General features: G+C 37.2%; 1 protein-coding gene across 5 annotated transcripts in view; it reads left to right on the top strand.

The window, feature by feature from the left end:
• Nucleotides 1-17,203, top strand: part of LOC101089505 (complement factor H) — a 108,895-nt gene that overhangs the window by 10,997 nt on the left and 80,695 nt on the right. For all 5 annotated transcript variants that reach the window (XM_045048528.1, XM_045048526.1, XM_045048527.1 and 2 more), the window contains exons 5-6: nt 12,253-12,438; nt 13,001-13,106. In XM_045048528.1, the coding sequence (XP_044904463.1) occupies nt 12,253-12,438; nt 13,001-13,106 (292 nt within the window). The remainder of the gene's footprint in view (nt 1-12,252; nt 12,439-13,000; nt 13,107-17,203) is intronic.

The raw sequence follows: 17,203 nt of genomic DNA, 5'->3' as shown, positions 1-17,203 counted from the left end.
ACATTTTCTGTTCTGCTTTCACAGTGGTAATAGGAATTTGGTGTAGATTGTGATTTAATTACTGTTCTGTAGCTTAGTGTGTGAGTGGCTTTTGACATTGTTAAGTTTCAAAAAATAGAAGCAGCTTATTTAGATGATGTGATTATTCATCATAATTTTATTTAATGTAGAAATTCGAAACATGTTTTAATATTTTGAATGCTGTAATATAAGCATTTCCCTTGTAATTATCATAAAACATAATTTACTCTTTTTGCTTAGAATTTTTACCCAAATGCTTTCTGTGAAAGTATGAAGAAGTATATGAATATATATAGAACCAGAACAGAAATTAGACAATAGAAACCTTCAAATCAACTAATGACTAGATTTATCTCAGATATAGATGTTAACTCTTTCTAAAGAAGAATCCCTTTAGCATTTACAACTGTTATTGTCACGGCCTTAAAAGTCTTATAGACAAGCAAGCATTACTTGTACTTTTGGCATGAATATATCATATAAATTTGAAAAAAATGAATATGCAATGTTTATAACATCCAAATATTCTCATGGGTGTTTTCCTGTGGTTGTATTGGAGGTATATTCTAGAAGACCAGTCTAAAGACTATTCTTAGGAGAATAGTGAATTTGAATGTAGAAGTTTTTATTTTCTGGCATTAGTAAGGCGATTTCTAGACACATAATTACATTTCATTCTAACACTACTTCTCAATAGATTAAAAAGTTTCTTTGGGTGGAATTTGGTTTCTAGTTAATGATAGGAAACTGTGTGATACTATTTGATTTACTTTTTTTTGAATGACATTTTTAAAACAAATGAGTTACCTATCATTCATAAATTTCCAAAACATTTCACTAAGTCAACAAGTTTTTTTGAATGCTTGCTTCCTGTCAGCCTCTAAGCATTGAAATATACCAACAAATAACACTAAAGCTCTGTCATTGATGGTCTTTCAATTTAGAAAATGAAGGCAGGTATCTCTCTTTAATTATATTCCTCAGTCATTTTTTTTAGGTTTATTCAAATATGCTTAATTTTTTTTTTTTTCTGAGACACGGAGCGTTTTTAGTTTCACATTCTGATATGCTATTGCTTGATTTTTAGTTCAGAAACCTTATATCCAGCCACCTTTGAAACTAGCTATACAGTCGTATTTACTGCATATGTAAATATTGCTGTGTGTATTCAGATGTAAAATATTATTGTGTCGGCAAAGAGTTCCAGAACACTCTTAATGCTACAAACCATTACAAACATCTTTTTCTGTACACAAGTGTTTTTGTCTTTTCTTTAGCAGGAGTATGTTCAGTGTCTCAATATTTACATGCTGTTTGCCTAGGCTTTATGTGGACATCATTTGTCATGTAAGGAAGATTTGTTTTCTTTCCAGCTCATGTTTAAAACTCAAGAATTGGGGCGCCTGGGTGACGCAGTCGGTTAAGCGTCCGACTTCAGCCAGGTCACGATCTCGCGGTCCATGAGTTCGAGCCCCGCGTCGGGCTCAGGGCTGATGCCCGGAGCCTGGAGCCTGTTTCCGATTCTGTGTCTCCCTCTCTCTCTGCCCCTCCCCCGTTCATGCTCTGTCTCTCTCTGTCCCAAAAATAAATAAAAACGTTGAAAAAAAAAATTAAAAAAAAAAATGAAAACATTTAAAAAAAAAAAACTCAAGAATTGATGCCAAGTTTAATTAAACTGTTTCAGTGATTACAAAGTGGAATTTGAAATTTTACAATCGGGTGTTATAAAGCATGTATTAAAAATTAAGTAATACTGATGTAAACTCCTTACTTACATAATTGATCCCAGCTGACTCATTTCACCTGTATTTTCTATTTCACCAAAATGTGTTTAAATGTGGCATCCGTTTCTGCTGGTGAATTGGGCATTAGCACTCTACACGCTATCGTGAGACTGACTCTAAATCCGGCTAATTCCTAATAGAGAAACTGTAACATGACTATTTAAAGTATTTAAAGCAATACTTTAGCCTCATGATTTTCCCAAAAGCGCACATGATGCACAAGTGAGTAGAAAAAAATCACATGAATTTTCAGCAGGTGTAGAACTGTGATTTATTCCTTGTTTGCCAAAAAGTTCTAAAACTGGTTTGAAATGCCAATTCCATCAGTCTACCATACCTAACAGAAACTTCACTCAACAAAGTAACCTTACTCATTAAAAATATCCATATATCCTTCAATAGTTGCCTCTGGTTTTATTTCCCATGTGGAAATAAATATGAAATAGTAAATTGAGATATTGAGAAATACCACATTGAATAGTGAATGGTAAATTGAGGAACTGAGAAGACAGTTTGGAACACCAGCACAATCTGCTTTACTCAACCAGTCTTAATGTTTTAGCATTTCATAAATTGCCTCTGTCCTGTTCAGAGTGAACATTCCTCAAAAAATCCTCCTCACTCTAAAGAGGAATGATAGCCCATAGGAAGAATTTATTGGCCCAAGTTTCATGGAGACCAGTTAGTACCTTTTCGATGCAATAGGCTCTCTGCTTTGCCATTGCCAGGTGTGTAGAAACATTAGTTGTTTTCCTTGTAAACATTGCAGTTGGACGAATCACCACAGGCTGCTAAGAACTGGTCATATTTACAGGACAAAGTTTAGAATAACTGTCCCTCAATCTTACCACATAGTTTCTGTTTTCTGGGATATATTATGACCAAGGTTTTCAAGTAGACCATTTAGACTTCGGGTCTCAAAAGTGTATAATCTTTGAAATTAGCCACAGCCCAGAAATTCCTGGCTGAGAAATGTGAATAAATTAAAAGCCTACTAAACCTACTAAAATTTTGTTTGGAGAGATGTGGGTGTTACCTAATTCTGGAGGTTTCAAGGGCCAAAAATAATCTTTCAGGACCTAAAATATAGATCAAAGCTAGAGAGATTCTCTTCTATCAGAAAACAAAGTAAAACAATTTTTTGTATATTGTTTCAAGTACAAGATGGTTTCCAATTTTAGAGTTAACCCTCAAATGGAAAAAATAATTGACGTTATCAATCGTAAGAATTACTTATAAATTAATTAAAAGTACTATTTTATAAAGATGTGTATGAATATTATACACAGTTATGTAATCCAGAAAACTTGAGGTAGTGGCGTTTAATCCCGAACTCTGTGTTGCAATGCCAATATGATAAATAGGAATTCACCTTCTGCTGTCAAGAAAACTCCAGTTTTTAGAAATAGTTGTGTGATGTTTACCTATATGGTGTGATTTAAAGTTGTGCAGTGGCCCAACTGCCTTCAGTATCCTCTCTTCTTTGAAATGTAGTAGGGGCACCTGGGTGGCTCCGTAGGTTAGGCATCCGACTCTTGATTTTAGCTCAGGGCATGATCTCACAGTTTGTGGCATTGAGCCCCCAGCAGGCTCTGCGCTGACACCTGGGAGCCAGCTTGGGATTCTCCCTCTCTCTCTTTCTCTCTCTCTCTCTCTCTCTCTCTCTCTCTCTCTCCCTCCCCAGCTCTCCCTCTCCCTCTCCCCTTCTCCCCCCTCCCCCTCTCCCCCTCTCCCCCACCCCCTCTCCCCCTCTCCCCCTCTCCCCCTCTCCCCCTCTCCTCCTCTCCTGTTTGCACTCTGTCTCTCAAAATAACTAAATGAACACTAAAAAGAATAAATTCTATTTAAAAGAAAAGAAAAAAGAAAATGTTTTTTAAAAAAGAAAAAAAGACCGGGCGCCTGGGTGGCTCAGTGGGTTAAGTGGCCGACTTCAGCTCAGGTCATGATCTTGCGGTCCGTGAGTTCGAGCCCCGCATCGGGCTCTGTGCTGACAGCTCAGAGCCTGGAGCCTGTTTCAGATTCTGTGTCTCCCTCTCTCTGACCCTCCCCCATCATGCTCTGTCTCTGTCTCAAAAATAAATAAACGTTAAAAAAAAATTTAAAAAGAAAAAAAGAAATGTATTGATTTTACTAGATTCAACAAACCTGAAATTTATGTGGAATACCAGACACTGTGAATAAATATTTTACAATAGTAAAATCCAATAGTCTTTACTGCAATTTACTGTGAATCATTATAAGCTGGTAAGTTCTCTATTACAATTTCAGTGAGGAAAGGTAGAAATGGATGATGAGGGTGAAGAAGGGACTAAGGAACTCTGGAAGGTGAGGTGGCCCTGGGGAGGGGAGATCTGATGGGTGACGCGTGACAGTGAGCGCCATGAGAAGGGTCAGAGCAGACGCCCCGGGAGTGTCACGAGAGGGGGACGTGTGCCACAGCAAGCCTTGTTTATTTTTAATGTAGACATAATGGAGAATGCATATGCTACTTTTCTGCCTGCACATAATGTTAAACTACAACTCAATTATCAACTTTTGTTGAAATTGTTCTTAGCTGAAAATAAGTATGTCCCTCAATGACACATAAATTCTCTTTTGGCCTCTTTGATTGCTCGGGCTACTGGCCAAGTCTACATCGATCCACTTTTCTTTGCCCAGTCCCTGATCTACAACCTTTGCACTTTCCCTTCTTCCCAATTATGCCTCCCCGTCACCCCACACACCATTCCTACCTGCCCAGGATGTGAGTTTTTCCCAACCCGTCTATCCTGTGCTCACTAAACTGATGTGCATTTTACCCATAGCTTAACAACTTTAACTAGTTTCAGAATATGGTGCATAAACAAGAGATGATATATTTGGGGTAAAATGTGCTACATTTTAGGGGAAAAAAATCACAACAATAACAAAAGTGTTAAATAGGTTTGACAGAGTACTTTGTGTTTGGACGTATTAACTGAGAGAGCCAAGTTTCTCAAACCATGTTGACCAAAAATGTAATAGATAGGAAAGTGATTATAGAATTGTTCCTTCAAAGGCTCCCCAAAGCCTTTTTGAACAAAATTAAAATGATTCATGACTTCAAAATTATGGCATAAATTCAAAATTAAGACACATAGACAAGAGGTGCAATGGAGTTACAGATAACAGAGTTTCTTGGGTTCGTGCAATAGAGCTTTGAGATCACTGCACATGTGTTCTCATGTCTTACCTTTTACACTGGTTGCCGGCCACTGTGCTCTTCCCATGGGTTGCCTGCAATCTGCGGATATAATGGAAAGGTTCCAAAAGAGCTTCATATTCATCCATTCGTTCTTTCATTCATTTATTTGCCTGACCAATGGCCATTTTTTAAGTGACTGCTAAGTGCCTGCTAAGTGCCAGGCATTAGGACTAGCATTTACCAAAAGGTCACTTAGTGGGGAAAACAAAAGGAATGATTATTGTATTTCATCATCATTTTGTATTTTACTATATAAAGCATTGTGATGAAGGCAAGCCAAAGAGAGACTACAGGGTCATTTAGAGGAGGCAAGAAATCCAAGTTGGAATGAGTTTGGAGTGGGATCAGGTTGGGGGGTTTGTTTGTAAGAGGTGGAATGAAGAGAGCCAAATCTGTCAGGGTCATGATGGCATCTTGGGTAGGCTTTGAAGGTTGGATGGGAGTCATGGAAATAAGGATTCCAGGGAGGAGGACATTCAAGACTGAGGAACATTGCTCCTGGGTGGCTCAGTTGGTTAAGCATGGGACTCTTGATTCAGCTCAGGTCATGATCTCAGTCTTGACATCGAGTCCCGTGTGGAGCTCCACCCTGGGAATGAACCCTGCTTGGGATTCTCTCAGTCTCTCGTTCTCTCTCTCTCTCTCTCTCTCTCTCTCTCTCTCTCTCTGTCTCTGAAGCTCTCTCTCTCTGTCTTCTTTTACTCCTGCACCCTCCATAAACAAACAAACAAAAAAGGACCAAGGAAACATCAGTTGTGTTTACAAAAGACTGATAGTAGATGTAAAAATGGAGGATTGAAATCATCCCCACCTTTCTAAATCTTCCATCAGTTACAATTCCACAAGTACTACAGGTGAAATTGGGTATAGTGTGTGTTGTTTTTCTTCTTTTCTTTTTTAATCCTTATCCTCAGGATTGACATGATAATTATTCAGATGCAAAATCATTCCTGCTACAGTTTTTAAAGGCCCTTATTTTAATGTCTCCCTCCAACTAAGCTCCTTTTTTATAGCAACCAGTCAATATATACTAACAATTTATTGTAAGAAGCCACCATTTTGACTTGAACAATAATTGGCATTAGGTAGTAGCGATCCAAATACTACACATTTCAAGAAATTTGATTTCAGTGATATATTCAGGCTGTATCCTGATAGTAACTTGCTTCAATCCTAATTATGGCATACTTGTATTCTGCCCAATTTCTTATAGCTATGACCTGTTCTCCCATTTGCTTTTCATAATCCTGTAATTATCTTCATGGTCTTTACACTGTTAAAATTTCAAGAGGAAATTGCATAGTCAAATTTAAGAAAATTTTTAAGCATAAGTTTATTTTTTCAAATGCCTCAATAGTATAATATAATCTCTCTCTGCTTTTTCTAGAGTTTATTTTTTAAAAACTTCATTACAACCGATAACTTTATTTATAGAGGTGTATATATTATTTGCCACATGTCTTTAATTATCCTCATGTTATTTGTAAAATAGTCTGAATATATCTTATTTTGAAAAACTAATTGGATCATATCATGTATATGCATATGTAACTAATATTCATATATACCAATGAGAAGATAGGAAAGAAATTTAACATAAAATATCTATTTTTGCTATTTCCATTTTGTCCATTTGATTTACTTTTTCGATGTTGATTTTTAGTTTGGCTTTAGAATATGTTCTAATGCCTACTGAGTTTAGGATTAAGCTATTTTAAAAGTAGTATCTCCTATTCTTTTTTTCTCAAAATAATTTTGAAAAAGAGAGTAATTGTACAAAGAGACCAACCTTACTCTACCAAAGCAGTCTGGTACACATTTGATTGAGGTTTTCGTGATTAGGTTTAGAATGTCTTACAAATGAAAGGAAAATTCAGCAAAGAATTTTAATCACAAGAGTGACATGACCAATTTTGGAAAAAAAATCCTATGTAACCCCGTGGAGAATGGAGGCTTGCAGACTAGCTAGCAGACTGTGTCACAGTGAAGGTGGCAAATGGTCCTAATCACAACTAAGAGTTTGGAGATGGCACTGGAAAATGGGGAAATGGAGTAGGGGGTCGTGACACTGTTTTCTTACAGTCAAGAGATGCCATTTAAAGTTCATGGAAAAAGCACCATAATTTTAAGAGTTATTTGAAGTAAAAAGGGTAATCAATATGACAGTACTTCTACTATAGTAAACATATATACATAGTAAAAATTGTGAGAAGCTGGTAGGAAGATTATGTGAAAGGTGTGTATATTTGTCTTTTCCATCTGGTTGTTAAAAGCAATTAACCAAATTTGAAAATTCAAGAGCAAGTGGTATAGATGTATTATTTTGAAACATAACCTGAGGAAAATGCATTTGCCTCAGGCTAGCTAATGGGCTAGTGGTGTGTGTGTGTGTGTGTGTGTGTGTGTGTGTGTGTGTGTGTGTGAATTGATTACTTTAAATGTTTTGAAGATGGATTACTCTTGGCCGATTTGTTTAAAAAATAATTTAAATGAAATAAATTAACTGATAAAACTTTATTACCTTTACCTTGCATTAGCTTAATAGGATAGGAACGGTGTTTATCAAAATATTAATATATTACTAAAAAATAGTTCTGTACTCACAATATTGGCATCTATGTTTGAAAATTAACTTATTTTTCCAATAGCCAGAATGCCATGAAGTGGATTTGAATTTCTAAAATGAAAAACACACAGATTAGCCTGCAATTAAGCATAAAATCTTCATCATGAACATTAAATTTAAAAACGAACAACACAAAAAATCTGGCTCTTTGGAAGAGGGGGGAATCCAGAGAGGTGGTTTGTGTTGTTTTATGACAGGATGTTAACACCATCTAGTGGAGAAACAGAATGTTTACTTAAATTCTAAAAATCAAAATGTAATGTAGAATCATTTATTCAAAGTTCCCTAACATAAATGTGCTAAAAATTTGCTAAAACATCAAAGAAAAATTACTGCATATGAAATCTCACACAGGTATTATTTACTACAGAAAAGTATAGTTTTATATGGAGCTTGTATGAAATGTGAAACATGTTCATCAGAGATAGGTTCCATGATGGTCTTCACCTCTGTTTGATTATTTGCCCCTTACCTTTTAAAAAGAAACTCTAGAATAGAATGTTAAGCCATTGTCATAAAACCAAGTGAAGAAAGGAGTTATGCAGTGAAAGTAATACTAATAAATATGTCTGGTGATAAGTATCTTTGAATTTGCCATTTTTTAAAGTAATCATTGGAGACCTAATGTAATCATTCTATCTTTTAAAGTGTTTTTTTAAATTAAAGTTTTTATTTATATGTAGTCATTCTATCTTTTAAAGTTTTTATTTAAATTACAGTTAGTTAGTACCTACTGCAATATTAGTTTCAGGAGTAGCATTTAGTGGTTCATCATTTACACATAACACCCAGTGCTCATCACAACAAATGCCCTCCTCAGTATTCATTCCTTGTAATCCATTTCCACACATACCTCCCCTCCAGCAACCCTCAGTTTGTTCTCTATACTTAAGAGTCTGTTTTATGGTTTGCCTGTCTTTTTTCCTCCTATGTTCATCTCTTTCATTTTTTAAATTCCACATATGAGTGAAATCATGTTGTATTTGTCTTTTTCTGACTGACTTATTTTGCTTAGCATAAATACACTCTAGTTCTGTCGGTGCATTGCAAATGGCAAGATTTCATACTTTTTGATGGCTGAGTAATATTCCAGTGTGTGTGTGTGTGTGTGTGTGTGTGTGTGTGTGTGTGTGTGTGTGTGTACTGCACCTCTTTATCCATTCATCCATCAGTGGACATTTGGGTTCTTTCTATAATTTGACTAATCGTTGATATGCTGCTCTAAATATCAAGCTGCATGTATCCTTTCAGAATCAGTATTTTTGTATCCTTCTGTTAAATACTTAGCAGTGCAAAGGCTGGATTGTAGGGTAGTTCTATTGTTAACTTTTTGAGGACACTTCATATTGTTTTCCAGAGTGGCTACTCCACTTTGCATTCCCACACCAACACTGCAAGAGGGTTCCCCTTTCTCTGCCTCCTTGCCAATGCCTTGTTGTTTTCTGTGCTGTTAATTTCAGCCATTGACAGGTGTGAGATAGTATCTCATCGTGGTTTTGATTTGTATCTCCTTAATGATGAGTGATGTTGAGCATCTTTTCATGTATCTGTTGGCCATGTGTATGTCTTTGGAAAACTATTCATGTCTTCTGTCCATTTCATAACTGGATTATTTGGGTGTTGAGTTTGATAAGTTCTGTATAGATTTTGGATACTAACCCTTTATCAGATATGTCATTTGCAAATATCTTCTCCCACTCTGAAGGTTGCCTTTTAGTTTGTTGATTGTTTTCTTCATTGTGCAGAAGCTTTTTATCTTGATGAAGTCCCAATAGTTCATTTTTGCTTTTGTTTCCCTTGCCTTTGATGACATATCTAGTAAGAGGTTCCTATGGCCCAAATCAGAGAGGTTGCTGTCTGTGTTCTCTAGGATTTTGATGGTTTCCCATCTCATATTTTGGTCTTTCATCCACTTTGAATATATTTTGTGTACCTTGTAAGAAAGTGGTCCAGTTTCGTTCTTCTGCATGTTGTTGTCCAGTTTTCCCAACCCTATTTATTGAAGAGACTTTTTTCCATTGGATATTCTTTCCTGCTTTGTCAAAGATTAGTTGACTATATAGTTGTGGGTCCGTTTCTGAGTTTTCTATTCTGTTCCACTGATCTGTGTGTCTGTTTTTATACCAGCACTATGCTGTCTTGGTGACTACAGCTGTGTAATGTAGCTTGAAGTCTGGAATTCTGATGCCTCCAGCTTTGCTTTTCTCTTTCAAGATTACTTTGGCTATTTGGAATCTTTTGTGGTTCCATACAAATTTTAGGATTGTTTGTTCCAGCTCTGTGAAAACTGCTGGTGGTATTTTGATAGGGATTGCAGTACATGTGTAGAGTGATTTGAGTGATACAGATATTTTAATGATATTTGTTCTACCAGTCCATGAGCATGGAATATTTTTCCATTTCTTTGTGTTGCTTTCAGTTTCTTTCATCAGTATTCTGTAGTTTGCAGAGTACAGATCTTTTTACCTCTTTGATTAGGTTTTTTCCTAAATATCTTATGGTTTTTGGTGCAAATATAAATGGAGTGAATTCTTTCATTTGGAAATGAAATTCTTTCATTTGGAAATTTCAAATGGAAATGAATTCTTTCATTTTTCTTTCTGCTGCCTCACTATTGGTATGTAAAAATGCAACAGGCTTCTCTGCATGGAGTTTGTTTCCTGCAACTTTGCTGAATTGTGTATCAGTTCCAGAAGTTTTTAGTGGAGATTTTTGGGTTTTCTATGTAGATTATCATGTTGTCTATGAATAATGAAAGTTTGATTTCTTCCTTCTTGATTTGGATGCCTTGCCTTTCTTTCTTTCTTTCTTTCTTTCTTTCTTTCTTTCTTTCTTTCTTTCTTTCTTTCTTTTTTACTTTCTTTTTTACTTTCTTTTTTTTTTTTTTTTTTTTTTTTTTTTTTGACTGATGCTGAGACTAGACATCCAGTACTGTGTTAAGTAACAATGGTGAGAGCGGTCATCCTTATCTTGTTCCTGACCATAGAAGAAAAGTTCTCAGTTTTTCCTCATTGAGAATTATATTAGCTGTGGGTCTTTCATATGTGGCATTTATGATAATTAGGTATGTTCCCTCTATCTCTCTTCGTTTGAGTGTTTTTTCATTTGTTTTTTAGAAATAGAGAAAGCACGTGTGTATGGGAGTCAGGGGAGGGACAAAGGGAAGAGAGAGAGAATCTTAAGTAGGCTCCACATCCAGTGAGGAGCCTGACATGGGGCTTGATCTCCCAACCCTGAGATCATGACCTGTTTATTCTGATGGGAATTTTCTGTGCCTCCTGGATTTGGATGTCTGTTTCCTTCCCAAGTTTAGGGAACTTTTCAGTTATAATTTCCTCCAATGAACCTTCTGCCCCCTTTTCCTTCTCTTCCCTGGGACTCCTATGATATGAACGTTACTATGATTTATGGAGTCACTGAGTTCTCTAGGTCTGCATTCGTGATCTGATATTTTTCTTTACCTCTTCTCTTCAGCTTCATTATTTTCCATAAGTTTATCTTGTATATCACTGATTCATTCTTATGATTCTTCCGTCCGTATATACAAAACTGCAGGACAGTTGTCCGTTGGTGCCTGGGACTGGTGGCTGTGCTGGTCTGGAATCTGGCCCCTGCGGTTCACTCAGTGTCAGTCCTGCTCCAGTAGATAAGCAGTTACAGGCACGGAGGGGCTGGAGTTCATGTAAGTAGGCTCCCAGTGGAGCCACTGTCCTGTTCCCTGAAGCCCCAGCATGTTGGTGTTGGTAAGAAAAATGGCAAAACCCCAGTCTCTCCTCCCCGCAGGGGGTGTCTCAAACCATGCAGTTCAGGCAGCGCCTTACAGAGTAGCGTGGGCATTCGACCTGTCCTGCTCCACAGTCTCCTCCAGCACCTCGTATCCCACTCTGCGTGAACCTGGTTCCGGAATAATGCCACTCTGCCCTGCCAACAAAGGGCCTCAGGTTGGCACCTGCAATGTCTTTGTCCTTGGGCAATATGCCCTCTTACCACAGTACTTGAGAGGAAGGGACTACTGTCTGCCAGTGCACCCTTGAGAACGCTACCGCACCCCAGGACTGGCCCCTCTCTTCACCAGGTACCTGCACACAGCCGGCTCCAGTCCAGAGAAAGTCAAACAACCCTAAAAACTCCCATCTTCACTTATAAGGCTGTTTGCAAAGTAGAAATTGGCTCTATCTGTATTTTTTGTTCCCCTATCCATGGTCCAGAGAGGTTTTCGTCTTTTGCAAATACAATCCCACACTTCTACAACCTTTCTTCACTTCCTTTTGTCTCTCCACAAAAGTGGTCCCCTCCCCTCCTTGCCTACACTGCCCATTTTTTCTCTCCCGATTCTCAAACGCCTGCCTCTGTACCACCAAACTGTCTCGTTCCACCTGTGGGGATCCTTCTGCCACTCTGTAGATTGATTTCCTCTGCAGAAAGTGTTCTGACCTTAATACCGCTGTCTTTGAGGGGCGAAGGAAATAATGATCTTCTTACTTGTCTGCCATTTTGACTCCTCCCAGCATAGGTATTTTTAAAAGCAAAAATAACCTAAATGTTTTGGAAGTTTAAAAAAACACTTTAAGCAATTACTTTGTTTTTATTGTTTTTAGATTGTGAAGAACCGCCTCCAGGAAAACAAAATGAAATTTTGGTAGGTGTCTGGCCTGAACAAAAATATCCAGAGGGAACTCAGGCTACATATAAATGCCGACCTGGATATAGAACTCTTGGAGTTATTATAATGGAATGCAAGAATGGAGAATGGGTGGCTCTTAATCCATTGAGGATATGTCAGAGTAAGTAAATCATACATTTGTGAAAACTTTAGTTGTGAAAATACCAAATGTTTGATATCGTAGCAATATTAGCTGAGTTATATCATAATTGTCATTAAATACAAAATAATATACCATCATTATTCTTTTGTTTTTAATGTTTATTTATTTTTGAGAGAGAGAGAGAGAGAGCACAGTTGGGGGGGGGAGGGGCGGAGAGAAAGGGAGACACAGAATATGAAGCAGGCTCCAGGTTCTGAGCTGTCAGCACAGAGCCCGACGCGGAGGTGAACCCACGAACTGAGATTATGACCTGAGCCGAAGTTGGATGCTTAACCGACTGAGCCCCTCAGGCGCCCCTATACCATCATTATTCTTAATAAGGAGTTGTAATCTTCCAAAATAAAAAACCCCACCATATAGACAAGTTTAATAATAAAATAATAACTTTGTTATTTTTCACTTTTCTACATCTTCAATTATGTCTTTGGATATAATATTAAATACCATTTTCCTTGAACTTCTACATCAAATGTGTTTCCCTGTGTTACATAATGATATTATATTCTTTTGATCATTTTAGAAAGGCCCTGTGGACATCCTGGAGATACTCCTTTTGGTTCCTTTCATCTTGCAAGAGGAAATGAATTTGAATATGGAGCAAAGGTTGTTTACACATGTAATGAGGGGTATGTAGTCAATATAAAAAAATTGAGACAATTATTTAGATTGTAGATAGGGACTGTACTGATTAGTATTTTTAAGGTCACGTTATTTTTCTTTTTTTTCAATTTTTAATGTTTTATTTTATTTTTTTGAGAGACAAAGAGAGACACAGAGGGAAGGGCAGAGAGAGAGAGACACACACACACAGAATTCAAAGCAGGCTCTAGGCTCTGAGCTGCCAACACACAGCCCAATGTGGGGCTTGAACCCACAAACCATGAGATCATGTCCTGAGCTGAATGAAGTTGAACACCTAACTGGCAGCCACCCAAGGCACCCCAATTATTTTATTTTTCTATGAGCATTTTTATAAGTACCATACAAGAAGCCTGAAAAATTAATGTATAATGGAAATGATTATATTTGGATACTATATTATCTCCTCAACATTGAAAATTTTAAATGAGTTATAATTACTCTTGAAGAGTGTAGTTCTAGGAGGGTTGGAAAATAGTATATATATAAATAAGGGTTTATTCCAAAAATTCCTGACTATATTCTATTATGTACAGAGTATATGGGAGGGAGTTCAATATGTCAGGGACAGTGAGAATGGCAACAAAATCAGATTACATGGCATCTCTTTGATAAAAGCTTATAAAATTTAGGAGAAACAAATATTTTACACCAAAGCAATAATAACTACCATTATTTAAGTTTCCATGGTCTGTAAATTGTTCTTATCACATGGACCAAAAATGCTACTACCTTCATAATCATAGAGTCTGTTCTCTAATCTCCTGTTGGATTTTCATGGCTGATCTTAACACTGTGATACCTCTTCAGGGTTCTTTATTCCTGTTATGCCCATCTAGGTCTACATATTGTTTTGAAGAAAGTTTCATACATGGGAAAACCAGTATCATTACAAGTTTATGCTACATAAATATAAATAGGATCAATGTAATATTTTAAAGGTTAGACTTTGGAATAAGCCTGCATCCCAAAACTCCACCACTTAATAACAGTATGTATCATTCTAATAGCTCTTCACTCCCATTTCCTCAATTATAAAAGTAGAAACATGGGACGCCTGAGTGCCTCAGTCAGTTGGGCATCCAACTCTACATTTCAGCTCAGGTCATGATCCCAGGGTCATGGGATTGAGCCCCACATCAGGCTCTGCACTGAGCATGGAGCCTGTTTGGGATTTTCTCTCTCTCCCTCTGTCCCTCTCCCTAGCTTGTACACACACTCTGTCTCTAAAAAGAACAGAAAGTAGAAACACAGCAGATGCATCATAGGATTGGTGGAAAACATAAATAAGACACACTGAAGCCCTTCGAAGAGTTTGTGGGATATTGTAGGCACCCAATAAGTCTTAGTTCTTATGATTTTAGGCTCTCTTTGGCCACTGAGATTTTTCAAAGACATTTTTAGCCCAACTTTCAATCATTGCTGCTGGCTTTGTTATACATGACCAAATAGATGAAGACCATCTGAGCTTAAACTTTCCAGTTACCTCACTGTTCACCTCTGTAATATCCCTGTCAATACAGGCTTGTCGGACCCCTTTAGTTTCCATATTGGACCTGGCAAAAGGGATCAAAACTCATAGACTTCATCCAGTAGATTCCCTAAATCTCAGTAATAAATAAATATTTATAATTTGGTAAAAATTAGCGACATACTTAACCTCTGATCTTGGCTGCACTTTAATTCATCTTTGCTTCTTTCATCTTGTATAAGTTCTGGGCAAACTCTGTTAAAGATTCTATAAAAAGTAACTATCTGCCACTCAGCTTGGATCTCCACCAAGGACTAGATACTCATTAGTGAAATAAAAGTCCTTGGACCGTGGAAGATCAGCAAACATCAATATTTTACGCTATTTTAAAAATTTTAGATTGTTTTACCTACCTGAGGGGATGTACCTTTTGACCCAGTTGTTGAATCAATGTAGAATGGGCTTACTACACCCATCGCTTCTGCTAGTCAACCAACCTTTTTTGATCCCTTGTTCCCATCCACCTTTTTTCTGCTATTTTGCCCAGCTGGGGTTGCAGATACATGAGCTATTACTTTTCCCCAAGTACCAACATTTGGACAATCTCTTTTTCTTCCCCCTTTCCCTATGTATATGGGCCATAAGCGGTTTTGTGTAGAATTTGGCAGAATCCCTAAAACAACTTTGGGGGAACGGGTGGGTTTCTGGTGTAGATGGAAAATGTTAACCAGGAAATGTACTTTCTGTGCTGGAACAGGGTACCAGTAGAGGAGACAAAGAAGGAAAATAAATCACCAATTATTTTGTTTCTTTATATGACAGAGACATAGATAAATGTTTGACTTCAAGTTCTGTGACCCTCATTTAAAATGTTTTCTTCCTTTAGAGAATTAGGAAGAAACAGTAACATTCAAAGGAAGACAAAGTAACTTTTGAGGGAGAAAGCTTGTGGTTTTTTTACTTGTGTAATGGGTGAAGCAATCCTTATTTGCAGATGAAGGAAATGTTTGTTTATGTACAATTATTTAGGTGTTAATGAAAGGCCCATTCTCAAAATTATCTCTCTTGTGGTTATCAAAATGCTGCCCATTACTTATGTTTCGAGAAAAAGCTTTCTGCTTCTTGCTGTCCACTGTAATACTAAGAAGGATGCTTTGCTTTGCTCTAAAGCCTCTGGTAATGATTATACATTTTGCATCTGCCCTAAGAAACTTTCATCCAACTAGAGCATTTTAGATTTTAAGGATGGGCTTTATGTGTTACCACAGTTAGATAAATTTGACTTTGAATGAATGAATTTTATAAGGAAATCTGACTCGATGACCACACTGTAAAAAATGCCTAGGATGGAAATGGGAAGATGAAGACAAGTGTTCAAAATAAACATGCTAAGAAATTTTGTCTAGTACCATTCTTGACTATGTAATGAGCCCCAATGTTCCAAAGATATCATAATTGTGGATGATAGGAGTATGGAACAAGAGTGGAGGAAGTGGAACGTATTGTTAGCTCTTGCTTACTATCATGTTTTTTTGGGTTTTCGTTTTGGTGATAGTTCAAGGAGGTTATAACAGTGTTAAGTGTAATTGACTAACTCAGTGATAAAATAAGAGGATATTGTGCACAAAATTATAATGAGTTTCTGTCATGAACCAAGGATAATGATTAGTCCATGTGCCTGAAGACTTGAGGGCCTTTTTTTTTTTAATATAACTTATTGTCAAATTAGCTAACATACAGTATATACAGTGTGCTCTTGGCTTCGGGGGTAGATTCCCATGTTTCGTCACTTACATACAACACTCAGTGCTCATCCCAACAAGTGCCCATCACACATTTTTACTTCTCAATGTCCATCACCTCTCAATAGCCATCACCCCTCAGTGCCCATGACCCATTTTCCCCTCTCCCCTGCACCCCTCCATCAACCCTCAGTTCTTTGTATTTAAGAATCTTTTTATGGTTTGCCTCCCTCTGTATTTGAAACTTTTTTTCCCTTCCCTTCCCCCATGGTCTTTTGTTAAGTTTCTCAAGTTCCACATGAGTGAAAACATATATCTGTATTTCACTGACTGACTTATTTCACTTAGCATAATACCCTCCAGTTCCGTCCACATTGCTGCAAATGGTAGGATTTCATTCCTTCTTGTTGCCAAATAGTATTCCATTGTATATATAAATCACATCTTCTTTATCCATTCATCAGTCAATGGACATTTGGGCTCTTCCCATAATTTGGCTGTTGTTGAAAGTGCTGCTGTAGACATTAGGGTACATGTGCCCCTTCGAATCAGCACTCCTGTATCATTTGGATAAATTTTGAGTAGTGCTATTGCTGGGTCCTAGGATAATTCTATTTTAAATTTTTTGAGGAAACTCCATGCTGTTTTCCAGAGTGGCTACACCAGTTTGCATTCCCACTAACAATGCAAGAGGGTTCCCTCTTCTCCACATCTTTGCCAACATCTGTTGCTTCTTGAGTTGTTCATTTTAGCCACTCTGACGTGTGTGAGGTAGTATCCCAATGTGGTTTTGATTTGTATTCCCCTGATTATGAGTGATGTTGAGCATCTTTTCATGTGTCTGTTGGCCATCTGGATGTCTTTTTTGGAA

The sequence above is a fragment of the Felis catus genome, chromosome F1, assembly GCF_018350175.1.
Source record: "Felis catus isolate Fca126 chromosome F1, F.catus_Fca126_mat1.0, whole genome shotgun sequence".
NCBI lineage: Eukaryota > Metazoa > Chordata > Mammalia > Carnivora > Felidae > Felis > Felis catus.
The sequence above is the reverse complement of the archived record's forward strand: the minus strand, read 5'-3'. Positions and strand labels throughout refer to the sequence as shown.